The sequence below is a fragment of the Rattus rattus genome, chromosome 10 (genome assembly GCF_011064425.1).
Source record: "Rattus rattus isolate New Zealand chromosome 10, Rrattus_CSIRO_v1, whole genome shotgun sequence".
In the NCBI taxonomy this organism is placed as follows: Eukaryota; Metazoa; Chordata; class Mammalia; order Rodentia; family Muridae; genus Rattus; species Rattus rattus.
Window position 1 is genome coordinate 33,841,753 of NC_046163.1, and position 27,197 is coordinate 33,868,949.

Genomic DNA, 27,197 nt, shown 5'->3' on the forward strand with positions numbered 1-27,197 from the left:
CTGTTGCCACAGCACCTTGGGCCCTTCTACTCTGGCCCTTCTTTTCCTCCCTCCCATCTCCCAATAGCATCTAGTGCTCCTGACTTAGCATGTGTCTCTTTGGGGGAAAGCAAGCCCCAAGATAATGCATGAGATGCTGCTGCTGCTGCTGCTGCTGCGGTTGCCCCAAGGGCAGCCAAAATGCAAGAGCTGGTGAGGAGATTCTTCTCCTGCTATTTCAACTCTTCCCTCACTAAGGTGCTGGGAAGTCTTCCCAGCTGCTCAGGGCAATGAGCTTAGACACAGGTCGGCCAGATCCTGTTGCAGCTTATTGAAAAGTGGGAAGGGGCAACGGAAGCCAAGCCACCTTCATGTCCCTTCTCCCATGGGAATAAACCCCCACATTCCTGTATTTTCTTTCCCCAGCAAAGAGGCAGGACTATGGCAGTGCCCATCTTGCAAAGGGAAATGATGCAATTTGGTGGGTTTGACTGGTTTTTCCATCTGTCTTTTACTTCCTCTCCTCTGAGGATGCATGGCGTCCTGTCCTTTCTCCATCTTCCTTCTCCCTCTTCCTCCCCCCCGGGCCGCACTGGCTTCCCAATTTGGTCTTGGTTTTCTCCCTGTGAGAGAAGAGCATGCATCGGAGGGGATGGCAGCCTCTAGCACTTATCGTCTTCTTCCGTGTCACTCAGGAGGTCACTGACAGCTCCACACATCATGCCAGGCCCAGGCCCCCCACGCCTCCGCCGCCGATAGTGCCCATTAGGCATCTGCCAGCTGTGCCGTAGGGGTGGGGCAGAGCCAATGGTATTGGACCGGCCCAAGCTAGTAGCTACGGCTGCCTCAAAGGTGAGTGTCTCCTCCTCGCCACAGTCTGAGGCGTGGGAGTCTTCATGGAGGGCCAGATAGGGCTCAGAGATGTAGTGCTGTGGGGAAGGGTGCTGGCCCTGCTGGGGGTGCAAGGAGTTGGAAGACTCGGTTAGGCAAGCGCTGTTGCTTTCCAGAGCTTGAGAGGCCAGTGGGGATCCACCCTCACTTCCATCAGGAGGTGGAGAGATGCCGCCAGTGTGTCTCATCAGGGAGCTGTAGGAGAGGAGGGGCCGAGGCTTTGGTGGCACAGGTGGGAGCTGGCGACGACTTCGTCTTGGGGTGCTGGTGTCGGAGATAGAGGGAATGGAGCTCTCACTCAGTGAACCAGTACCCTGCATCACCACAGGAGAAACATGACAGGTTAGATTAGGCACAGTGGGCCCTGTTGTTGATCCTAAGTTGTTATGTAGAAAGTTCTTTGAGTCTGGAAGTCTAGGGTAGTCTAAGAAGTAGTCCCCTGTACTACTCATACCCTGCAAGGGCTCAGGGATCAAATCAGTAGAGAATACATGCCATCTAGATCTCTGGAAATCAAGTTCAACAAATGATGCAGGTTTAGCAGGGCAGAGTTTCAGGTAGACCTGGGCAAGTGCTCTAACTTACTGCTGTGACAATAAAACACCCAGGTGGCTAGCCAGGACATGGAAACTGCGTATTATAAGGGCATAGAGGATTACCTGAAGATTCTAGGCAAAACAGGTCCCTGAAATGAAGCTCTGAATCCCTGTCTGTTTTGGGAAATGAGTTCTAAGCAAAAAGCAATTTTCCTTTCCTTCTCTTCTGTAGTGATGAATTGGGAGTCAAGTGGATGCTGCACTTGCCCAAGAGTTTTGGATTGGAGAATGAGACACAAGACAGACAGACAGACAGACAGACACACACACACACACACACTAATTTTGATATGCCTTGACTAGCTCAAATGATTGGGCACTTCTAAACCTCCCTGTGGCTAGCAAGCTCCCCTCTGGTATTCCTGAGGTAATATCTTTTAAAAATCTATATTTCATCTCTGCTACCCCAGACCCAATAGAGGAAATGGCCCCTAGGGCCACTTTCCCAGATCCTTACATGCTGGTGGGCCTTTAAGTTCCGTCTTTCTGTTTCCTTGTCATGGTGATTCTCTCTTCTTTCCTTCTCTCTCTCCACCCCTGACTTGTACAATCTAAAATTCCTGCCCCACTTCCCTGCCCAGCCATTGGCTGTACAGCAATTCTTTTTTTAAAAGACTTTTTTTTTTTTTTTTTTTTTTTTTTTTTTTGGACCGCCCAGGGCCTTGGCTGTCCTAGGCAAGCGCCACCACTGAGCTAAATCCCCAACCCCTGTGTACAGCAATATTACCAATCAAAGCCTGCAGGCGGCAGGGACCCTCAGACAAAGCATTAGAACTAATCCCCAACACCTGGTTTTCCAACTAGAGGCTCCCATGAGATCTAAGGTGTCTTAAAGCCTATTTTCTTGCTGCTCTGTTAGGGATAGCTTGCTGCCCTTGGCTTCTACAGCCAAGATGCCCTTATCTATTGGCTTGGCAAATGGATTCCAGCACTGGTCTCTCAAGGTGTGTGAAACTTGTGAGCTTGTGAGAATCTCCTGGGTGGGGTCCTTTCAGATGTGGAATTCTGGGTTTGACTTTTTGTCTCATTGAATTATTCAAACTCCCAAGGATTAGCAAACTCCAGGGCCAGTTCTGTTCTGCAATACAATTTGGAAACCACTATTCCTTGGGTAAATTTCTCTACTGCTATGTCTCAGAATTGCTTTAACAGTCTTTTGCTCCTGGCTGACCATTTCTAACCAAATGAGTCTCCCACCTAGACTCTAGGAACTTTGAGATGAGCTGGGGTTCTGAGAGAGGGACAACACAAAGAACACTGTCACACAGCTGACATTTCTTGGGCAGAGATTGGGAATTAGCAAAAGATGGAGAAGTGATATATGTGCTCTTTCTCCTGACATGGCTACATAATCTGTAAGCGAAGTGGAGTTGTCTGACTTGCAAATTCTGGCTTGAGAGATGGATAATCATTGCAGCTCATACTGAGAATCACACCTTATGGCTGAAGGGACATCTGTATTTCTTAAGTCTAGCTGAATTTGTATATCTGGATACTGATGACAGGCATGGACTGACTTCCAGATATTATCTTACTTGAGGGTGGGGGGGCATCTCATTTCTTGTCAATTGCTGTCACCTCTGAATCTGCAAGCATAGAATAGTAAGTCTCTGTGTTCAGTGGTTATTTCTTGCGAACTTCAGGCTCTAAGCTCCCAGAGGCTGACACGAGGCAATGGAAGGCCCTCCTAGTACAGTACTCGCCTTTCCCTGACCTGCTAGAGGTTCAACTTCTCCATGTTCACCTGTCTGTTGGGCGTCTGTGACCTTCCCTCACTGGGTGACCTGGACTGGCGACGTTCTGGGGACTCCCAGTCAGCCTGGGTTCCTCGCTCCTCAGAATTGCAGCGGGAGACATCCGGAGAGAGGAGGTGCTTTCGTTCTTTGGATCGGCCTCTCTCCCTGCCTCCTGAGCGGTGAGTGTCAGACTTGTGACCTGTGAAAGGTAACAAAAACAACTGGTTATTGATAATCAGCCCATTCTGGCTTGATGACACTGAACTCCAAGCCACAGATTCTACCCCAACCAGGGATTGAGCCAACCTTGAATTGATTGTGTTCATTTAGAATTCAGTGTTGAATCCTAAACTCCAATGGAACAGAGACAGGATGTACAGCCTTTGGTAGGTGACCAGTTTAGGACAGTGAGGCTCTTACTATAGAATGAGTATCCCAGAGATAGTTTGCTCGCTGTCCCTGTTATCTACCCTGTGAGGACACGATGCGAAGAGGGAGCCCCACCAGACACTGCTATCACATTGAGCTGGTATTTCATGGCCTCCTTAACTGACTGAAGTACCCTGGCTTCTCCAGGCAGATCAACAGACAACTTAAAAAGGAAATGGGATAGCAAAGGTAGAAAATTCCACTTTTCCTGAACAAGTAAGTCTGCAAGGTACCACTAAAAGATGGGTACCAATGAGAGAAGACAGTTTTCTCTGTTTCCATTTATACAGATGCAGTAAACAGTGTCTCCTCCAGATGGCTAGGGGATGGTCTGTGTCCTGCGCATGACTTGAGAAGAAGGCCCACACGAGGAAGGGGATTAAGAGGGTTCAATGAATGAAATGCTAGCACACCTAATGTAATGTTCGGGTGAGAACCTAGGGGTTTAACTTGAAGGATCTCCATTCTCTTCTTCATGCTGCACTCCCTGGCTCTCAATATGGGGAAGATCACTGGTTTTCTAGTTTGATTTCTGCATCTTGTGAAGTAAGTGGAATGAGATGAGTGATTTCTAACAGCTTCAAAAACAGTAAAACAGAGAGGCCTTAAGCGAACCCTAGTGTGGGTAAAACTGGAGTTGGTGGCAGAGCTCAATGCCTTTATGGGGAGGGTGCTGATTCCTGTGGAATCTCTTGTTTTGTAAAAGGATATTTGAAAAACTTGATTAATCACATTGGCATTTGTGGCGAATATGGGGGCTTGGGTCGGTTTCAGGATGATACTCAGATCGAGCAATCATTTTGACTAGGAGTGTTTGTCTTTCAGTTTGTGTGTAGGCAGAATGAGCACAGGTGTGCCACAGTGTGTGGAGGCCAGAGGACTTGGTCTCCGTTATGTGCTGCCAAGTTTGAGCGGTGCCACTTTAGAGACAACAGCTGCATACATGGTAATAGCAGGATCCATCTTGTCAGAGGAGCACTGGGATTATAGATATGTACTGTTGTCCCCCAGTCTTATGTAAGTTCTAGGGATTTGAACACATGTCCTCACACTTGAGCAAGACCTTTATTCACATTTTAAACTCTGGTCTTCATCTAAATCATGTTCCAGTCATTTCTGATCTTTCCAAAAACCAGGTCCATCAGTTGCTAAGAAAAAGAGATAGATGCCAAAAATGACCCTCTCACCAGAGTCAGAATTCAGACGGTGGGCTGACAGCCTCAGGGAGGAATGGTAACTTCTACGTCGTGACTTGTAGGTGTTTTCACTGCTACGTTCCATGGAGAACTCCTCCAACCAGGAGGAATTTGAACGCTTATCCCGAATTGTAGAAAATGAACGTCGCATAGAGCTAGGGTCTGTTACCACCTAGAAAGGAAAAACCCCCAGAGGAATACAAAGTCTGGATTAATTATTGAAAGGGTCTGAAGATCCAGATGTAGGACTGAAACTCTTGGGAACGATGAGCTATAACTCCTGGAAATTGTCACCTCCCTTTAACCCCCCTTGGAAAAACCTTGACTACAGAGGCTAATCAGGGAAAGGTGTCCTATGTAAGCTAACAGTCGCTAAGAGTGGCTTGAATTGTCTCCTTATTTTCATGAATAAAACCAGATGAGTCCACTTACTGTGCAATGTGGGCAGGCACTGTGTAAATGTCTCATAGAACTATCTACCACAGATGCTCAGTCAGGTCCTGCTGTAAATAGTGAGTCACTTTGAAATAGGTGACAGCAATTGTCCAAGAGGCTACATTCTGAGGGAAACACTTTTTTTTTTTAATTTAACAGACAAGGCTCTGCCTTAGAGCCTCCTATCCTAGGCAAGCTTGCAACTTAACCACTAAGAAAGAGCCACCCTCCTGCCATTACCATCCCCCAGCACCCTACCCCCACAAACTCTGGTAGTTTGGATTGCCACAGGTGTTAGAACAGATCCACAAAAACTTCTTGTCTCTGTCAAAACTTGATGTAAGACAGACAAAGAAGCTAAGAAAACAGACAAATGAGGCGTGGCCTGCACTGGATAAGACAGTCCTGACATAGAGCGGTGTGTACAAATAACTCATGTGCCGAGGGGGCAAGGAAAGAGAAAAGGCTGGGAAAATACATAGAGAAAAACGCCTGTTGCTTGGGTCCTGAGAATGCTTAACCCAGTGCAGGAAAAGATATACTAGTTTGCTGAGTAGACATTTGAAGGCAAGATTTATTTAAATCACAATATAGAGAAAACTTTTTTCAGAGATGGTTCATGAACTAGATTTTGTGTGTAGTTAAGGGGCAGAGGAAAGTTCAGGGCTTACCTGAAAGTCTCAGGTATTTCATAACCCACCTAATAAAGCCTGGAATGCCACTGCACAAGGTATGTGGTGTTTGAGTTTTACCTGGGGATCCATAGTCAGACGTGGCATAGAGGATGCCCTCCCAGATCCCGCATGCTCCTGGGTGTCCGGAGGAAGGTAGATGCCATGGTTAGAGGACTGCACACTTTTTAATTCACTAACCTCTGGCTCCTGGAAATAAACACACAGCCAAGCTTGTGGGACTTGGTTCCATCTGGTTGCCTCTCACCTCCAGTGGATGATTCAGCTCCCATTGTAAGAATGGCTTTTAGAAGGAGGACTGATATTTATGAGGCCCTACTTGTAGGTAGGTGTATGTGTGTGCACACACACTGCATAATTTTACATGTGCGATGCTAGGAATCTCAATTAGAAGCCTCTAAGTGGACTGAAGAGGTGAAGGCCATCTTTGAGACAATTTTTCAGGTTTTATAGCTTTATCGAACAAACATTTATGCTCATTGGATACTTTACATATGTGAAATGTATCTTCTAATGGGTATTATTACTGTGTTTATTCTTTGAAGAATCATTTCATCAGGATTTGAAAGAAAGTCACTAATTATCTAAGAGAAAATGTGTTAGGAGTTTATTAGGTAAGAGTTTATAATTAAAGCAGCAGGTAATCATCTGTCAGACATCTACTACCTAGTTCAGTTCAAAAGAAATTTAATGCAAAAACCACTTTTATGATTAGATATGTGATCATTAAAAAATTCCATTACATATTTTTATTTAACTTAATAGATGCAAATATTATCACATCAACATGTAGATTACCTCATTTTAAAAGTAATTATTCCGTGTCATTTGGACTTATCACATTCCAACTGTTCACCAGCCATACATGTGCCTGATGTTACTGTATTAAAATGTGCCTCTACAAAGTGTTACAAGGTTAGTTAGGAATGTGTTGCTTCTCAAACTTCTTTGTTATTTTCCTAGTTCAAGAATGTGAGTTACCATGAAGATAACTTGTATAATTGTATAAATATTGAAGCTACTTATGTAAGCACACAGAGATCAAAGAACATCTTTGACATCTGGAGATTATTCTAGGAAAAAAAATGTTGTTTTATACTTAGCTATTTATACCCTAAAATATAGTGCATGAGTAGGTCAGTGCTCAAAGAAAGGGAAACCTAGGATGGATGGATGATCACCTTTATGGCTACTGGTGTGGCTGGGAAGAGGACCTTCCCCAGGCCATGTGACATGTGCACTCGAGGAAGCCACAGCATTTGTAGTACATGTGATAACGTGGCACACACTTCCAACTTCAAACAGATGCGGCAATGACATGCTACAGGTGTCAGGCAGCGTGAGACACACTCCATATGCACATACACAAATCATGGCCACGCCTCAGGACATGGAGCAGGGACCCAGAGGGATGGGCAGAAGTAGACAGTGGTGAGTGTGTGGCATGGCTGACACCTGAATTAAATTACAGACACTGGCACTGACAAGATGAACACAAATCCGAAAAGTTCTGGCACTACCTCTCAGCCTGGGAAACCCCACAGAAAGGATGAGGTAATAAAGTGTATCTGGGAGTAGGGGGAAAGACACATTATTGAGATTTTTCTCCATCACACCTATCAACTTGGTTGTCAAGGCATAAAGTGCTGAGAAGAATTTTCAGAATCAAATTATCCATATCCTTAGTTCCTAGATCTAAGTGAGTGCTAAAACAGTTAGGGGAAGAGGGTAATTGTTGTCAGAAACTCTACCCACCCTCCCAAGAACATCCTTGAGCAGGTTGTTCAGTATTCCAGGGATATCTGACCTTGCTGTCTTTCCAATACAACTATGCATGATCCTCTGTTTCAGAAGCCACAGAAGACAGAATTACCCAGTTGAGCTGCTCCTCAATGTGGAGAACCTACTTTATCATACAAATGTGCATTCACGCATACACACACAAATCATCATCATCATCATCATCATCATCATCATCATCATTCACCCTGGTTCTTGGATATATGGTAGTGGCAAGAAGGGTTAATGAGACAAAAGAGAGGAAAAAGGTCACCAATAAATGTCAAGGAATAAGGCTCCGTTCACTTAAGGCTGGCTGGCTGTATAGACATTTGCAAAAACTAGGTTTTGTCTTGCTCTATCCAGTCCAATTAGGCCTGGGAAGAAACCCAGAACTCATGGCTCCAAAACTAGGAATAACTGCAAAGTTGTTTAGTTTGGCAATCAACAAATCAGTAAAGCCCAAACTTTTAACTGGAGGTTGAACTGGACTCATTCTCAGAAAATTTACCATCCGGACTAATGGAAGACTTATCTTGGGGTCAGGAAAAGGACTTTAGGGGCTTTTTGGAATGTATGTGACCTTGTAAAATTAAAAATGAAGAGAAGGAATCTGCCTGAGCCTGCACATAACAAAAGTGGTGGAGTCTTCCATATGTCCCATCAGACAGCAGCTAGTCATTGTTGCAGATGTAGCCACTAAGTATTAGAGGAGATAGGCTTCACTCAAAGATGCTACAAACATTCTCTTATTCCCAGGAGCAGCACTCGGTAGTATAGCATACACTATGCTAGATACCACTCATTGTATCAGACTGCCTTAAAGTTTTCTATCATAGGCAAGATTTTATATATTTGCTTCAATATCTGGTCAATTTAAAGGGCTTAACCTGAATAAATATGTCTCCACAGGAGAGATGAGCCCTCTGGGACTTTAAAACCTTAAGAGGGAACATTCTCAGTGAACATGAAAAACTAGGTAAGAAGAGGCTAAAATTTGGGTGAAAGGGATCAGGAGATACTTCTGAGGTCATGTATTCATTCATTCACCAGAGATTGCTGTTCCTGGAATTGTCCATCATCTGCTGGGTCCATACAAGCCAACTGGAATATTTCTTGAGGGGAGAGTGGACTCATTGAAGGGTATCCACTCCGACCACTCCTGAAAAGCAAGGTCAAATCCAGAGGTAATGAGAAACAGAAAAAGTCATGCCACAACTTCCAGTAGCAAGTCCCATCCCATAGAAGACCTCCTCCTTGCAAGGGCTACCCCCTGGACTCTTAGCTGGTCTATAAATCTGTTGACTTGCAGGTGGCTGGTCTTAGAACAGAAGATGTTTAAGAAAGCATAAGAAAACATAGAAACTGGTGTTTTCAACCTGCATTTGGAAATTGCATTGATGGATTTCATTCATCATTCTGCTGGCGACCAGCATATCTGTGACAAATGACATCATTTGTCACACTCAGCCATATGGAGGACCAGTGCTAGATTGTAAACCTGTTTCTGTTGAGTTTCCTCATTGGGCAGAAAAATGCCAGAGTTTAAACAGTGAACAGCTTGTTTAAATATTAAGCAGTCATAGTCTTTAAAAAAAAAACTCTACTCTCAGTAAAATGGTTTTACTGTGCCAGCATCCACGGCTAAGCTCAACTCTAGCCAAGCCAGTTCCATGAACATTTGCTAAAGGGTTTCTCTGTGCTGTCCACTGTCACGGATGGTTTAGGAACTGGAAGATGACTTTTGAGGTGATGGTTGAGAAGCAAAGCACCCTGTGTTGCTTGCTTTGTGGGAGAAGATTTAAATGACGAGGTAGGGAAAAACACTGCTGAGTGAAATATTTGGGGAGTGGCATAGTAAATAGTCAATTGCTATCAAGCCAGTTTGGTTCAGCCGTTCCTATACAATCCTATCCATGGTGTTGGTTAGAAGAAAAGGACAGATGGCCTTTCCTGAAACATTAGTTTCTGTTGCCATTCACTGTTACCAATGCAGCAGCAGTCTTCTTTGACCTACGCAAGAATGCAAGCAAGCCTTCATGACTCTGGGGAAAGAGAGCAGAGACCAGGGCTATGCAGCTCTACTCTCTGTAAGTTGTGGGCCATAAGATGACACACCTTCTCTCCAATGTCAGTGTCCTCCCTAGGGAGGCTCTTCTCTTAACAGTCTACTGCTGAAAACTCTGTATCCGATAGAAAATTAGAGGAGTGAACAAAGATTGCTACTTACTTTAAAACAATCTATAGGCACAATCATACTAGTTTTAGCATTGAATGAGAAGATTTGGACAGAAGAGAATCAGCTGTTGGGGCCCCTGACAGTGAGAGTGTTAGCTAAGTTTTACAACTCCCAGAGAGTCATTCATATTGACATTATCTGTCTAGATGTCATTCATTATTCATTCATTCATTCATTCACTCCTGTGCCTTCTCCTAAAAATCGAGGGAACAAAAGGGACATTTCGAGTATAGCATATGGCCCCCATGAGTTCTATAGAGAACAGTTAACTCTTTACTCAGTGGAGAAGACCTCCTATGGCTTCATGTATCCCCAAAAGTTCATGTGTTCGAAATTCCATTACTGAAGTTATTTGAAAGTAGAACATTTGGAAGATAATTAGGACTGATGAGGCCATGAGCACAGAGCTCCCATAGTACATTACCTGTCTTCATCACAAAAAGACCCAGGTATCTGTGTTAGCAAGGCTATTCTGTCTCTTCACACAATATGATAAAACAAAAAGGGCCCTCACCACATACAGGCACCATGCTTTGGGCCTTCCCAAGACCCAACATTATCACCAAAATACAAATTCTATTTTTTATAACCTATTAGTCTGAGGCATTTTGTTGGAAAAACAGAAAAAAATATTGACAGGACCCTTAGAAACAACAACATGGTGCTAAATAATTGGAACTCAGAGTAACAACATACTTTAAAAATGGCCTCTCCCATGCTCTTGTTCCTACCTCACCAGCCTCCTCTGGCATGCCTGTCCTTTGTTCCCAGAATTCCATGCATAGACTGTTTTAAGGTTGCTGAATATAATAACAGCTAGGCTACATCTACTTCCCACAAAACTCTTTCCATATACTTTGGAGTCTTCATACCAAAAGTTATTTCCTTAAGAAAACAGTCTTGATCTCTGTCAGAACTCTTGCATGCCCTCATCTCATGCCATTGTTTTTCTTTCTGGAATTTATCACAGTCATACTTGAAAATCACAACTCTTTTCCCTGTCAGTTTTCCCATTTAAGGCCCAGCTCTCTGGTTGTAAGCTCACTTGGTGGATGTGTGGTGAGGGAGCTCTGTTTCCCATGGTTACCATTGTAACCCCAAAGCACTCTCTAAATTAGTACATGGCTCTCAAAACACAGATAGTTCTGAAGAACCAGCCTGTAGCACTGTCCACCCAAAGGCTTAAACTAGAAAGCACAGGGATTTTCTTGATTCCTTCCCTTCCTTACACTACAAAGTAAACCTATTCCTAAATCATATCCATTCTACCTATTAAATACTCTGCTTACCTTGCTTGTTCAAACCACTGCTACCAAGTTACTAAATTTAGAATTTCCCTAGAATTTCCCCCCTCTGATCCAGTAAACCTACATTGAATTCATAAATGAATTTTGCAAAACACAAATCTAATCATGTCACTCTGAAACATAAAGGCCCATTATTTTAAGACAAAAAAGGTTAACTTCTTTATCATGGCCTAGAATGCCCTTTAGGACTGGTCACTGTGTAGCTCTCCAAACACGGCAGCAGTCACCTTTCCTGAATGTTCTACTCCGATTGTAGTTCATAGATGCCTTAGCTTACCATAGTTTACCTCCTGAGGAACTTGCCTCTGGGTCTCTGTTTCCTCCTTGAGGAATACCTCAATACCCCTTACCAAGGAGGTAAGTGGCTTCATTTCCATGGCATCACATTTTCTTACCTCTAAAATTTAATCTATCACTCTTATAATTTCCCTTCTCCAGCTTTGTATCCCTGGGGATTCTGACCTGATCACTAATATCGCCAATGCTAAGGCCAAATTTATTCTCAACAACTATTGGTAAAATCAATGAGTAACTTGAATTTATAAACATATGGAAGAAAACCCAGAGTGATGACCCCATGATGTGGGTTGGCTTATATAGAATTCTAGTCAAAACAGAGATCTAGATGCAAGGGCCAAGGGGTATCTCCCACTAATGGATCAAGGACTCATGAAAAAAGTGTAAAGCCTTGCAGTGAGGAGACCTCGTTTCTCTAGTCATACCTTCTTTTTTCTCTCCTCCATAGAGCAATAAAATATATTTCTACTTGTTTTCTGAGGCCCAGATCATCCAAATACTGTTGTCTGATCATACCAAATTGTATGTAAAGATAACCCTGGGCCTGTTCTTCTCTTTGAAATTTCTTAGATTATGAAGGCAGAAAATGATTTGCAAGAACAGAGCTCTTAGTCAGAAAGTAATGAATGGTATGAACACGTCCCCGTAGTGTTGCAATGGAAGTCTCATTCCCAAACCCTGGGTATCCCTTTCCTGATCATCAGTGAAATTGTCCTTCCTAATGATTCCTGGTTCTACAAGCAAGACTTGCTTAAACCTAACCACAAAACTTCATTTCCAATGAGAAGAGGAGAGCGTTTTCTTTGGCTCCCACTCCCCACTTGTAACAACCAAAGAACAATGATGTAATGTGCTAGGTATGCTATGAGAGTTCAATCAGTTGTTGTAACAGTCAACCAATAGGTAAGCCTTAGAAGCACTAGACCATTCTGCCATTAAGGGTTTGAATGTTTGCTTCTGTTTATAAGGTTCTTTTGGCCATTAGAGAGTATAAGATGTAGTAGAAAACCTCTAGAATCAGAATTAACTGATTTAAAAACTTAGGTGCTGCTTTCATAGCCCCTGTCTGTTTATTTGAAAAAAATATATAGATATGCAAATAGTATGGCTAGAACTGTCATCCCCAGGGGCAAAGAATCCAGTGACTGTTGCTTTCTCTTTCCCCCTTATGCTCAGCAATCATAGCATCCAGGCTGCTAGATCCACTGAGAAAGAACAAGTAAACCCCAGAGAGATGATAATTCTCCACAACTAAACTATAGCTAAGGTGTTAGTGTATTATAACGTGAGTCAGCACCTTTTGCTCCCCAGTCTTTTGCTGCATCTACTGTCTGTGATGCTGGTTGCAGTGTTACACATGCCTGGCCCTATTTTTTTTCCCTTACTCCTGCTGACGAGCCATTTTGAGACAGTCAGCCTCAGGAAGGAACTTGCTCCAAGTTTGATTCCTGGGCCTGCCGCCATGGTGGCAGAATGCAAACAGGAGTCCTGTGGACCCTTCATGTGGTTTTACTCACAGGCCAGAAACGGGGTCCTGCTGGAGATAAGGCAGGGCTTTGGCATTAGAAATGATCTCCTGAGGCAGTGAGGAGGGCTCCATGCGCTGGAACATGGGTGCATTTTTCTGTGCAGAGACAAAGAGTTCCCATGACTTTGTGGGGATTGCTATGAGAAAGGTGCAACTTACATGAGTGTCAAAGAGAGAAGATTGATTCCTTGCTTGACTCTTTTAACCTTTTAGTTCACCGAGTTTAGTCCAACTTCATTATAGAGCTATTGAACTCTAAAACCCCTTAGCACCTTTTTAGGGTATGTTGTAGGGATACATGCAACCTGTCCCCTAGAAATCCATGCTTATTCATGACCCATCCGATGGGCTCTCAATGGCCCTTACCTGTTCTTCCAGCTGCTGTCTCTGTTTCTTTACCTTACTCTGTTTATAGTAGTCCATAATCATCATTGCTGCATAGATCTTGCCCACAGTCAGGTCAGAGGCTAGAAGCACAAGTGGAGCATGGGAATAAACAGGGAGGACACAGATGGGCATAAGCTCTCCTGCCTACTCTCCAAAGCGGGTTCTCCCTTTCAGCCACTCGAGCATCTACTGTTTATTAAAGCTCAAAGGACGCAAAGTGAATGGACCCATGCAATGAAGGCAGTGCTCACAGTACCGGATGGTAAGAAAGACAGTAGTAAGAACCACCTCCTACCATCCTAGATACTCATGTCTAAGTAACAACACATTTTCCCAAATGCACACAGGCTTACTGAACAGTCTTATGTGGAGGAAGAGAGCTATGTGCCCAGAGAAATTTCATTCACAAAAGCAATGACCGGTTAGTTAGTTATAAAGTTAGTTTCAATTAATTATGACTAAAAGTACTTTAGAAGTTGGGGACTTAGTTGTTTAATGGTAAAGGAGTGACCTTCCCTTATCACCTTGATCATTCTGGTTTCTCTAAAAGATGTGGCCTTGTCATGCTGGGCCACAGTGACAAGCACACTTGGAAGGAGGAGCCACCACACCTTTGGGCATGGGCACTAGCAGATCCAACATCTTTTGGGACAGGTGAGGCCAAATGGCCAGGGTCTCTTTTTGTAGCTCTGAGTCTAGCTGCTGTCTGTCTGCACCACCTAGAATAAGATAAACGATTAATAACCCAATCAGAATAGGCACAGAATAATGACGACCAAGACTGGGGAGTGGGTGGGGGTAGAAGCTGAATCAGCATGGCACCTCACATAACGAGAGGAAATCTTGGCACTGAGTGACAGAGGATCTGGCAATGCCAGCATTTCTGCTGAGGAAGCAGAATACACTTTGGCTCCTATTTTCAGTGACTCAGGCATATTCTTCCCCAGTAATCTGAGGCTGAGACCAAGATCAGCTTCCTTACTGATTCTAACAGCCTCTTGGGTGCTCAATACGTCAGAGAGGTAAATGAAGACATCCATAAGGAAAACTCCTGCTTCATTAATACACATCATTCCTTCCACTGACCCTGACTGTACGGTCTAAGTGACCTGATTTTTAAAAAGGCAGGAGAAGGAAGACTCAAGGTCTGTATAGATGCCATAGACTGTTTCTCTCCCAGACCACTGAATTAGCAATCATGATGGGCAAAGTGCTGCAGGGTCCACTCTGTTGGCATCTGCTACAGAAGCTTCCTAAGACTTTGAAGAAATGATGCTTTATGGAAAAAATTACAGAATTAAAATTTCTATGCTCAACAAATATTTCTAGAAATGCTAGGACATGTCAGGCATGGGATATAGAGTCATTTATTTTACCAGAGATAGGGCAAGTCTTCAAGCTACTGAGTTAGAGGTAAAACCAGGTCACGGCATTATCAGGAGCATGGCTGGCGAGACAGAAGTTCAGATAACTCCCTCCTATAGCAGGCTGCACAGGTTATAGCATAGGGAGCAACCTTCCTTCCTTCCCCTGCTAATCTGACCTTTGGCGATTTTAATGTCCAGAGCTGTCCGGATCAGAGCCATAAGTGTGGAGGTGAAGTGGACTGTCATGTCCTCAGCCACTGGCATATTCATCAGGACCAACCTCTGTGTGGAAGAGAAAAGAGAAAGAGCAGGCAAAAACCAAATATATTGAAAGACAACTTGGTTTAAAAATAAAAAGGGAAGGAAAGTGTAGAGGTTAAATGCACAGACAGAAAAGAAGGGCAAGGATTCCCCATCCCCATCCCACCCTGGGTTTCCCTGCTTCTCACTAAAGCTCATTTGCTGCTATTTTACCTAGGGAATCCTAGATGCCAAATTCCAAGGAAAGGGGATTTGCTAATCATTCTTTAGAACCCCCTCCCATGGGGAGTGCTATGAATATCTCCCAGAGGGAAGGGAAGTGACTTCAAGAAGTCACTTAGGGAACAGAGTCAGCTCTGAGAGGTGGCTCCACTCCCTGAGAGGTGCTCTCTATTTCCTACTTATCCCACGAACACCCCCAACATCAATGGAAAGATGGGGGAGAGACTTGGCTCTGTTCATCTCACTTGAAAGATATATCCTGGTGCCCCCTTTTTGAGTCTTTAAAAGATGGAATTTGCCAGCACATGATTGAACATGCAGAAAGTCCAACTTATCGAAGGGATGAGGAGGAGCAGGGAGAGAGTGCAAACAGGCTCTAGGAGGATGAGGAGCGCAGGGGAGACAGAGTCAGAGAAGGGGGTGCAGGCAGGAGCAGAGTGGGCAGGCCCTGTTCCCCTCACCCAGAGGAAGGAATCCAACTGAAATGGCCAAATCCACTTTCAGAGAGTATCTTGCTTTAGGAATTTGTGAGACTCTCTTCCCATTCCTCTCTCAGTTCGTTCTGTCAGGGCCTAATTCCAGGAATTCTTTCCCTACTGTGCGATACTTGCGTATATCGGAAACGTTATCATCACATCTGCTGTGTACAAGGAGCTATGCAGTTGGGGATGGGGGTTCCTAAGGACTACATTCCAGTGAGGTACTCTCTGGAGCAAGATGGTTTGGAGGTAGCAGCAGAAGGGTCTCTGGCAGAATGTGTCATCCTGGTGGTAGTGATTGGAGCCTGTTGTTTGAAAGCCACACTGATACTCAACTAGATCATCTTGCTTAAAGCAACTCTACAGACAGACATGTTAGCGTGTAAAGGTTCTTTGTTTGTATCTGAGTCGCATCTTTGTTACTTAGGTGAGTGAGGAAGCTCGTGAGTACTTCTGGGCCATTCTGTACACCACGAGGGAGTTAATAGTAACTATTACTGATTGGTGAGGGAAATGCCTGGCCCCAAAGTTGTGAGCATTCAAACAACTACCAGTGCTCTGTGACCACCAGGAGTCTACCCACCACTTGGTCATGCTAAGAAAGCAGAGCTAACTGAACCAATCTCATGTCCACTGTTGCCCTCTTTAAGGCCACTGGGTAGCTGGCCAATGGGGAAAGAAAGCTATCTTCTTGTCAGTTGGAAAAAATGGAAGACATGTTCCTCTTTTGTGTTTGTGTCTAGAAGGAAGCAATGTCGTTGTTCCTGTACCACAGGGGAAGAAATTTGTTACAAGTTTTCCTTCTAAAAACTTCTTCTAGAAGAATCCTTAGGGATTGCTCCATTATTTCCCTAATTTATGAGTAAAACCATTTTTTCCCTCAACTTTTTTTTTTTTTTTGCTCTAGGCTTCCTTCTTGCCAATCCGACTATTCCCCGGCCACCACTCTGCCTCCATTCAAAGGAAACACACCACTTAGCAGCCTGTCTGGTAACCCACTCACAAGAAGCCACACACGTGTAGGAACACAGTAACACAGTCAAAGATCCCCGGTGAACAGCACGAGAACCACTCCTGTATCCTTTATGACTCTACCTCATCAACCTTCCTGACTCCTTAATCCTTGCTTCCCCTCTCCATGCCCCCAACCCAGCTTCCTCCCAGAGTATGTCCTCCCCACAACTGGATCCCATTTCCTGTTGGTCTCTAGCCCAGAACAAAGGAAGGGGTTGTCTACCTTATAGGCCACTTTGGAGGGACATCTCTTGCCGAGGCCTAGCGGTGGTGACATGAGAGTCAGCATTTCATACATCTCAGTGTAATGGATGCGGCCACTGCTCATGGGGGTGGTGAGTAGGGGCGGGACATGGGCGGGGCAGGAGGGGTGGCAGGGACAGGAAAAGGGGGGGGGAGGGAAGGATGCAGACACAGAGGAGAGAGGAACAGCATTCCCAGAGAGCCAAAACAAAGTAATACAGGGAACAGAAGAAAAACAAACAAAATAGACAAACAGGAAAAGAACAGGAGACCTGTTAATCAAGGCAAATCATACAAGTGACTCCGTCCTGGTGCAGATTTATATCACGCCCCACACAGACCCGGGAACACTAGTTACAACCTTTGGTCCCTCTGACGCAGTCAGAAGGCGCTGACAGGGGTTGAGGGTGGGGCTCACTTACTCCTCCTCGAGTAGTGCTGCACTGGCTTTGTGGTTCACCTCATCTAACCCCAAAGTAACACAAGCATGTCTTCAATTCCCAGGGCTGTGCGTGAGCGGTATAAACCGGATAGACGGTGCTCCAGCCGTGGGTGGGTGGGTGGGAGCTTCTGGCCCCTACGGGGGCTGGGTTGCTGGCCTGGAAGTCAGGCCTGTCCCCTGCCCTGAACCCACAGGCAGAACGTCGTGTATCCCCCCTCTGTGGTGTGTGTGCAGCAGGAGGTGGCGGCTTGCGTTGAAAGTGGTGGGCTGAGGTTGCTGGTCAGAAAGTCAGCCCCGTTGCTTCCACCTGGCTCCGTGAACAAGAGTGCTCTTTATTCCCCAGCATGCACCAGGTTGATGGCATGCTGGGGACAGAAGAAACAAAACCAGGAGGAAGAAGAGCATCTTGCATGCCATGCTACCCTCTCCCACATGCGGCTGCGGGTTTCACTGGGGTGGAGTTTAAAGAGTCTCAGCAGAGGCAGCTGTTCAGCCTCCTGAGTTCTGAATCAGGGTCACCATCCCAAGGCAGCTCCATCCATCTCCTAGGCAAACATCCTTCCTGAGCCTGTATCTTCTGCTGCCCTGAGCAGCGCTTCGCTTTGCTCCCATGGCGCCTGAAGCAGCATTTGTATCTAGCAGTCCTGGGCTTGGTAGAGGGACTACGATACAGAGTATCCAGGGTAATGCAGAGTTTGAACTTACATCTCTGAACCTGTTGGTCTAACCAGGAAGGAGTGACTTGACAATTATGGCAGGCCCTTTACAAGTGTGACTGGCAGGCAAGGCACCAAAGGCATTAAACAATTAGCTCAAGTCCTTCTGTGTCGTTTGAGGTCATTTTAGTCTCTGTGCTGTAAAATTCTCCAATAGTTCCCAATCTATGTAACTACTTTCACCTGTTGCCCTCTTCCTCTCTGTCCCACAGTTTCTGTCGCTGATCCTGGCAATGGCACCCAGGATCTGTGAGGGAATGGCAGGGGTAGAGGTGACTAGGTTCACACTTTGACTCATGTGGTTAAATGAGAAGGAAGATCTTCTAAAGGGAAACCAGAACTCTTTAGCTTGATTAACGGATTTCTGTATCCCAGAGAAGGGAGAAGTCCCTTGGTAGAACGTACAAGCTAAGGTAAACTGGGGGATGTATGTGTGGGCGCACAACAGTGTATGTATATGTCTCCGGAGAGACTCTAATGGCCTTTGTATTAGGTCTTTAACTCTCTTTTGCCTTCACCATAAAATGTGCCCTTCTTCCTACATGGCAGCTGCTGGTTCTGGGAAGGGTTGGGCCTCTTTAAACTCAAAGGAAAGCAACATGAAGGTTCCCTCATGTGGTGCAGTGGTGGTGGAGCAGAGGGCGGAGAGGGTTAGATGCTGCAGCCCACTGCAGGTCATGGCTGAGGACTGGGAGGCAAACCTTGCAAGCCACCCTGTAGGGGCAGTTCTCTCCCAGGCCCAGAGGAGGCGAGATGACCCGCACTAATTTGTACATATCCTTATACGGGATCCTGCCGCTGTAAAGAAAGCACAGGTGGGTTAATAAGATACTCAGAAAAGAATGGGGAAGAAACGATGGCTTCTCCCTGAAGGGACTGCCCCCTAAAGAGGTAAGAGCAGTTTATTGGTGCCTGACAAAATCAGACCAGAATGATGAGAACTACAGAACTACTGCCTTGCCAAACTACTGTTCCAATTGTCTCAGAAACTCTGAGTCCAATCTACTATCAAAAGTAACTATGTAATGCCTAAAGTACCCAGAAATACCTGTGTGGCTCACGCCTGGCCCGAGGAGCTCAAGCTCCAGCTAGGCTTCTAAGAGCAAAAAGGCAACCAGTTTGTCTCCGGCCACTGTCCAGAGCAGATGTCAGGTTGCCAATGTGTGGACTACAGAACTCCTTTTGCTTTCATTACAGGCAATTACTCCAGGCCACCTGTCAGGGGCAATGGGGAGTCAGCATGTTTCTGTAGACTGTGAGAGACAAATTTCCCACTAGGCTAATTAGCAAGAAACAGAGTTTGCATGAGAGAATTTGGAAGGACTTTGGATCTCTCTGTGACATATACTGAGTTCAGCTTGGGTAAACTCTCCTCTATTCCACAGGAGCCTGCTGGGATCCATGTCCAAAACACAATCTGGGAAGATGCCCCAGAAATCTTTCCCTGCAGCTCCATTCCAGCCACGCAGGTTTCAGATTGATCCTGCAGAATTCCAGGAACACTGTGACCCTTTTTCGATAGCCCTTTCTTCTAGGAACCTTCAAGAAGAGACTTCTGGCTTCTTGTGGAAAAGGAAAAATTGACACAGGATTAATTCTCAGTGTTTAAAACATCTTTGCTGTCAGGGACTAGAACAAGGAAGCCATGGCGGGCTCTGAAGGTCTAGATGCACCCTGGACCAGGCCAGGCGTTCCCATAGAAATGATGCGAACACTACCTCCATCTAAGCATACTTTTGGGAAGCCATATCAAAGCACACATTTCTTCAGCTTCACTCTTTCTAGCCTTTTCCTGACTTGGTGCTGACTTGCCTTGTCTCTTTCCAGACAGTAGCTTACCAGTATGTCCAGTCTCTTACCCCGTGAAATGATGGAAAAGTAACCATGTGTCAATTTATTTTTAAGTGTAGTAAATAGTGGCTTTCAACCCATTGTCGGTACTTCATATGAAGACCCTGACTCATTGCACTTTTGCTGATTTCTTCTCAAGAACCTTATTCCATTGAGAAAGCCAGTTAAAATGTAACCAGAAAATTTAGTAATTCTCCAGACATTCAAAATGACAGGAGTTCCTCTCTGGTTTTTTTTTTTTTTCTCATGTGACCAAGTCCTGTTGGAACCTTTTCCCGGCAAATGCATGAAAGCTGGGGCATCTTTGTGCACTTGGAATTTAGAGCCACAGAGGAAATAAACACAAAGAAAATGTTGATTCTGAGAGCCAAGGACATCCGAGTGAGGCTAGAAGTGCAGCGCCATCCTTTGGTAGCAGATAGTTTCTCTTCAGTTAGGTGAGTGGATAGGTATCCAAAATCAAGGCCATAAATGCTTTATAGATGGCAATTCTCTTCATTTCTGAGGTGCATTCACATACCATTGTTGTCAAGTACCTAGCAGTAGTATGCATGATATAATAACATGCTTAGAAACACACGCCAGGATAGATGGTTATATCCCTTGTCCAAAGTGAGAAAACTGATACGATTCAGGCTGAACATCACTGTCTTCCAAGCTACTGCCAGTTGCACACTTAAACTCTTCGTTGGAAACTGAGTCCAGAAAGGAAAAATCTATGCTTAGCCGCTGTAACAGGAGGGATCTACATAGCCCCATGGCCTAGATCATTATTACAGAGGGAAAAGGAATTCTAATTCACCCATCCACCCTGAAAACAGTTAACCCCAGGTGTAGCAGATTCACGGCTTGGTAGATTTGGGGAAGAATTGCACATCGTGAAGGGAGTATCAGGTGGAAGCAACGTGGTCCACTCCTGTGAAGAATAGCATTTCCTGAAGTATTTTCAGAGGGGGACCAGAATGTGGAGAGTGGTGAGTGAAGTCCCAGGAGCTAAGTTGGCCTGGACCAGCAAAGCTTTTCAGTCATAGACTGTCATCCTGTCCTCATCAGCAAGGGCTAAAACACTGTCACTGTTTCTGAAACAGGGGTCAAAAGATTTTTTTAAGAGTGAAGTTTCTGACAATAGTTTAATAGTAAATATTTAGAACTGGAAGGTCAGACCATCTTTATCCCAATTATTCACTATAGAGCAAGAACAGCCATAGACAATAGGTAAAACAAATGGCTGTAACTGCACCTCTATAAAACCTCATTTGTAAAAGCAATGAACCAAACTTAACTGGCAGGTGCTCTAAAGTCTAGATGTCACGTCACATCCGAACTATTGGACAGTGAAAGAAAGCAAAGAGTTCAGCCCTGCAGTTCCTGCCATTTAACCCAGTTTCGTGTGATAAAAGCCCACAAGTCTAGAGGGCATCTGTTGGAAGGACCACCTATTTGACTATTTGAAATATAACATCAGAGTTTTATTTAACTGTATATACTGAAAAAGAATGAGGAGGAAAAGCACTAATGCCACTGATCATGGTGGCCAGATATGTCCCATTGGCCCCAAACCTCCTATCTCAGTCTCTGGTGACTCATAGCAAAAAGGGAGGAGGTTGGAAGCTGCCCTGATTGTGTAGTCCATCTAGAGTAAAATGAAATTGGTAAGCAAGGGTACAGCCTGCCACAGAAGGAAAGACGAGGTACAGAATGCCCAGGAAGACTTTGGTGAATGGCTTGATACCAGTGCCTTTTCTGTGAGATAGAACCAAGAGGTGTTTCCTTTCCTTTTATAACAGGCAAGTATTTGAGTGACTCTGATCTAGAAGCCCCCAATCTCTGGGTAGCTGAAAGGCCTACGCACCATGCTGCTCTGTCATACTCTGCCCAGACACGGACAAATTCATCCAAGTGGTGAGGCCCCAGGATGGACGAATCTCTAGTCAGGTACTCAAAGTTGTCCATGATAACAGCCACGAACAGGTTGAGCATCTGGAGGGAAGAGAGTTAGGAGAAACTTAGGGCAGAGATCAGGAACCAGATTGACAGGCTTCAAGGCAAAGTTCTTGGGTGAAGCTTGGAGATCTTGCTCAACACAACTCATTGTCATTACTCACACTATGCAGCTCATCGTGTGGGCTTTATAAGTTTACCTTCAATGCCGCTTTTTGTTTGCACAACACTTCATCCACTGTCATTACCTGTTTGATTTGTTCTTATGGCAGCAGAGGGAACAGAGGTTTCCATATTCTTAAAGCTAGAGAAAGTCAAGGCCAGATAGCAACATTCCCTCTCCATCCTTCATCCTGCTTCACAAAAAGAGCCCCCCACCAAAGAGCACAGCGAGAGCCACGGAGCTAAAGATTGTGCTCCCTGGGTGAAGCTGTGCACGGGTCAGTTCTCTACTCTGTACCCAGTATTCGCCAAACTCACTGACTCAGGTGCTGGAGGTGCTGGGATATGAGGTAAGAAAGTGCTAGTCTAGACATAGACCCTCACACCTAGCATGGTGCTTAAAGCAAAACAGGCCTTCACCAGATTTTATTATAAGACGACTCTTGAAGATGTATCTAGTATTTAGAAAAGACAGAGATATATGAAAAACAGAAAAAGGTTGCAAGTCATGACGTCCATGGAAGCAGCACGTTCACATGACTGTAGAGACAGAAAATTCTATCAAGGAAATTTCTAGTAGCTAACATACCCTGTGGAAGTCATTAGAATTTTGAGCTGAAGCATGATGGAGCAGGTCTTATTTACCAGATCACATAAGCACAGAAGACAGTGCCTTAGGCAGGGGAGGTAGCATGAATGTTCACAGAGATACGGAGGAGCAGGGACAGACCTAGGGATCTGTAAGGAGAGTTAGAATAGCTAGGGCCAAGTGCCAAATCACAGAAGCAGCAGGTTACCATGCTATATAGTCTGAACCAAGACCAGCCAACTAGCCAGACATTCTTGTATGCTTTATGGGCCATTCTGTCTCTGTTTGAGATATTCAGCTCTGGTATTTCATCACCCAAAGCATTAGAAATATCAACGAGCGTGGCTGGGTTCCAAGGAAGCTTCGCTTATGGATACTGGGATATGAATTTCATGTAATTTCCACATGCCATGAAAAGATTATTCATCTCTTGTTTTGCCTCTCCCTCGTTTAAGACTGTAAAATGTATAGTTCATAAACCATACGAAAACAGGTGGCAAATCAGATTAGCCCATGGGCTAGAGAGTCTAATGATCTGTAGTACAGACTACTCTGTAGGCAAGCAAAGAGATATTTGTCTTTAGATGTAACGTTGGTAATGGTGTAGAAGTTAGATGTAGAACCAGGGGGAGAATGGTATGCTCCTGGGACCAAATCATTCACAAGGACAGTAACAAGGACAATTGACCAGTCAACAGCTCTGTGGTGTGCTTCTGGGGTGCCATTGATTGTATTCTTCCTAGTACAGGCCCTTGCCTGTCCTACTACTATAGTCCAATGGAGGCACCATCCTGTGACCTAGGCTTCACCCAGTCATTGAATCCTATTTTTCCTTAGCTCACAATGAGTGGAGATTCAACAAAAGCCAATGAAGTGGTAAAGACATGGCCATCTCTCTTATGGACATGAGAAAATGGAAGATCTGGAGTTGGTACGACAGCTGCCTGATAGGCATCAGAAGGTGGGGGGTGGCATTTGAGGGAAAGATTTATGAACAGAGAAGGATGAAAAGGGAAACTAAAATTTATCCTGGTGTTGCCATTTGAGCCTCATTGCTTAAACTTGCCTTGCCCTAGGACACCCCAATGACAGGTACCTGTAAAATCTTATTTTGTTTAAGATATATCTAGCTGGGCTTTCTTTCATTTCAAATTCAAGGTTCCTGCCTGGTAGAAATAAAATGGTTGTGGAAATGAAAACAGAAATCTCTGTTGCAGATTCCTAGGTTAAATGGCTGCCTTCATGGGCTTGCCAGATATGCAGGCAGAGTCTCTAGGCTACGGAGAAAGTCCACAGGAAAGGCACAATTGCAGTAGTCTTTGCAACATGGAGAAGGCTGGGCATGTCCTAATAGCCATGGTCCCTCTTTTTTTTTTAATTGGAAAAAAAATATTTTGGAAGAACTCACTACATAAGGTGACAAAATTCCACAATCAAATTATATGAAAATATACATTGCAATTTCTTTGTACAATAGGTGAGGAAAATCTGCTGTAAGAAGAAACAAATATGGGCTAAGGAGAAGGGGAATAGGATGAATATCATTTTTCATAGCAATCCCAGATATAGGAATACTGTAGCTGAGCATGCTCTATTCATCCAACCTTAATATTAATATCAAGGGCAAAAATAAAACCAAATCTGGACTTTTGTATTATTTGGAATAAATTTCACTAAGATGAACTTAGAACAGACTTTAGATTTTTGTTTTCTTTTAAAGTTCTGCTCTCAACAGGCAGGAAATGTTATGGCCACATCCAATCAAAGAGATGGGTGAATCAGGGTACAGAAAGGACAAAGCACCTAGTGATGACCCCCCACCTCCGAAGTCATTGTGAAAACCAAGTACTTTACTAGTATTTCAGTATTTTAACTAAATGATTTGAGAACTTCCTGGCAGGTAGAAGAGATAAAAGGGAAGGGGAGTATGCCAAAACAAAGAAAATATAAAAAGATTAGTAACGGAGTGTAATGAAAGACTCAACAGTTTAAAAGAAATTATAAGGAAACTTTTAATCCTCATTGGCTTAATTCCTGACATGCTTTAAGGAATCTTCTTGAACCGATAAAAAAACGATGAATGGGAAAAGAAGACCTGCTAAAGTCTTTCAGAAGTCACACAATTCTTATTCTACTACAAGGCAGCATTATTTGGTACAAGATGTGTTTGTGTATGAACATGTGTATATATACATGAAGAGCATATATATATATACATATATATATATATATATATATATAAAATCTGGATCATGTTGTGCTATGTACAGGTCTTTACAATTCTTCTTGAAGGTTAAAACAGTTCATTAGAATTCAAAATGCGTAATCATTTGTAAGTTGGCCCTTGTTAGGCTCTTGTCAGCATTAATGACTGGCAGGTTTTATTGCAGCCCACTTCCAGCCAGAGTTTGCCAACTTGTTACAGCAGAAGTCCAGCAATAGGTGGGTAGAGTGCAGGACAAACAGTGCCATGTTTCTCAGTTGGAGACCCTGAAGTAAGTGCAGTCACTAGCTATTGAATAAACATCACTCAAAAGCAATTTCTTGGCTTTTTCTTACACCGTGGGCAACTTTCCTTTTAAATTCTCCATTTCTGTCTTCCCCCCATTCTTTCACAGCATCTACATTGGCAGGTGAGTCTCCATTAGGATCTGCCAGCATAGGAATGACACAAATCATGATGGTCTCCACAGTATGGATTGGCAGCCAGCGTTCCTCTGGCTTCTCCTATTTATCCTCCCCAGGCTCATGAAGAATAGAAATGCAAACATCGCCATTTTTTAATCAATGTTTGGGTGCCAAACCTCTGTAATGAATTTCAACTTAGGAGACTGGAGGGGATAAACATTTGGGAAAGTGAGATGAGCCTTAAAGACACCACCTTCACAAAGTGTATCTGGAGGACCAATATAAGGACTTCCCAACCACAGAGATCATTGTCGTCTACTAAACCTGCTGAAAAGTCTTTCACTAGATTTTTGTTGAGTTCTGCCAGCTGTCTTACTTCAACGCACTGGGGACAAGCTCTGAAGGTGGCTGAAGCTAGGTGTGTTGAGGACCCCCAGGCTGGGACTGGAGAGCCGAGGCTGATCTTGGGGGATGGGGAGAAGCACCTCTATTGTCTTTCCACTCATTGCCTCAAGCCTGGAAGGGGAGGGTACCGGGCGCCTCTGAGGGCACTAGGACTTTACTCACTCACTTCCCTCATTAGCCCTGTGCCTTCGTTCACCACAGGGCCATTCCATCACGGTTTCTCTTTCCTGCTACCTATGCTACAAATGGCAGCATACTGAAGGTCCATTTGTCTTCTCTTCCTATATTAGGGTGAAGGACATCCGTCAGTTGATACAGGAATGAGCCAGTGTCAGGCCATCAGAACAAGCATGACAGCTTCCTTCAGACTTCACTGACATGGCAGAGAAAACCTCATCCGTTGCTGTTTGAGAACTGCCCTTTCATATAGCTGAACCCAACACAGGCCTCTCTGTCACTGAGATTTGAGCCACAGTGAATTTATTCAACCAGTGCCTGGATTATGACTGTTTTCTGTGTATACACTCCTTTCAGGGCACTTATCATTAATGTTAATAAAAACTATTAACATTGCTATTGCTTCGTCCCAATGTGGGGCTTCATTGTGCGTCCTTTAACGGTGTGCCGTGCACGTTAATATCTACTCTTGGTTTTCATGATCCTTCCAGTCCTTCATAAGGAAGTTTTAATTACCATTAGCTCTTTGAGAAAAGAAATGCTTCTGATTTGTAACTGCATTCTTAGCTCTCAGCACGTGGCCTGGCATATCAAAGAACCTCAGAAATCTCTGTTGAGTGGTTGGTTTGATATGAGCAGTTTATGACTTGCCCAAGGTCACAAAGTCGGTCTTATTGTAGGGCTGTGACTCGAAGGCAGATCGTCTCACACTGAATATAGCCTCATTAAAAATAACATTAATGTGAATTATGTAGCACCCTCTGTCTCACAATTCTAAAAGTAACCATATAGCCTCCAATTAATTTTCCACTTTTAACTCTGGTTTCTTTTAAATATTTATCATTAAACATTTAAACTATATAAGGTAAAATGGAGAGGTCTACGTGTCCCCTCTTTCTGTTCCAATTTATTCTTATTGATGAGTATTAATCCTCTGTATGTTGGTTTCTTATTTGCTGGTGGTCACAAAGAGTGGGTCTTGTTGACAGTTCTACTCTGGTGCCTAGCTCAGTGTCCATCATGAGTGGCCACTTGACAAAAAAAATGGGTTGAAGATAGATGTAAATGTATCAGTTATTTTCATTATACATTGTACTTTCAGATTTAGAAATGGTTCTGTGTTCTTTTCCATTGGAAAACTGCTTCACACCCATAGAAGTGTATTAAAAATGCATGTGTTATCTTCCTGTGCATATACTACTGCTGACA

At 44.2% G+C, this 27,197-nt stretch overlaps 1 protein-coding gene and 1 pseudogene across 8 annotated transcripts in view; both read right to left on the bottom strand.

Annotated features, from left to right (window-relative positions):
* Positions 1-471: 471 nt before the first annotated feature.
* Cacna1e (calcium voltage-gated channel subunit alpha1 E) overlaps positions 472-27,197 on the bottom strand; it is a 304,265-nt gene continuing 277,539 nt past the window's right edge. For 2 of the 8 annotated variants that reach the window (XM_032914636.1, XM_032914632.1), the window contains 11 exons: positions 21,939-22,066; positions 17,058-17,154; positions 15,035-15,140; positions 14,103-14,210; positions 13,471-13,571; positions 13,094-13,200; positions 8,784-8,895; positions 6,015-6,143; positions 4,819-4,999; positions 3,211-3,401; positions 472-1,184 (listed from right to left, as the gene is read on the bottom strand). In XM_032914636.1, the coding sequence (XP_032770527.1) occupies positions 642-1,184; positions 3,211-3,401; positions 4,819-4,999; positions 6,015-6,143; positions 8,784-8,895; positions 13,094-13,200; positions 13,471-13,571; positions 14,103-14,210; positions 15,035-15,140; positions 17,058-17,154; positions 21,939-22,066 (1,803 nt within the window). In that variant the 3' untranslated portion in view covers positions 472-641. Of the gene's footprint in view, positions 1,185-3,210; positions 3,402-4,818; positions 5,000-6,014; positions 6,144-8,783; positions 8,896-13,093; positions 13,201-13,470; positions 13,572-14,102; positions 14,211-15,034; positions 15,141-17,057; positions 17,155-18,936; positions 19,034-21,938; positions 22,067-27,197 lie in introns of all 8 variants that reach the window. The other 6 variants (XM_032914638.1, XM_032914637.1, XM_032914633.1 and 3 more) reach the window with 5 other exon arrangements.
* LOC116911527 lies at positions 25,044-25,986 on the bottom strand (annotated as a pseudogene).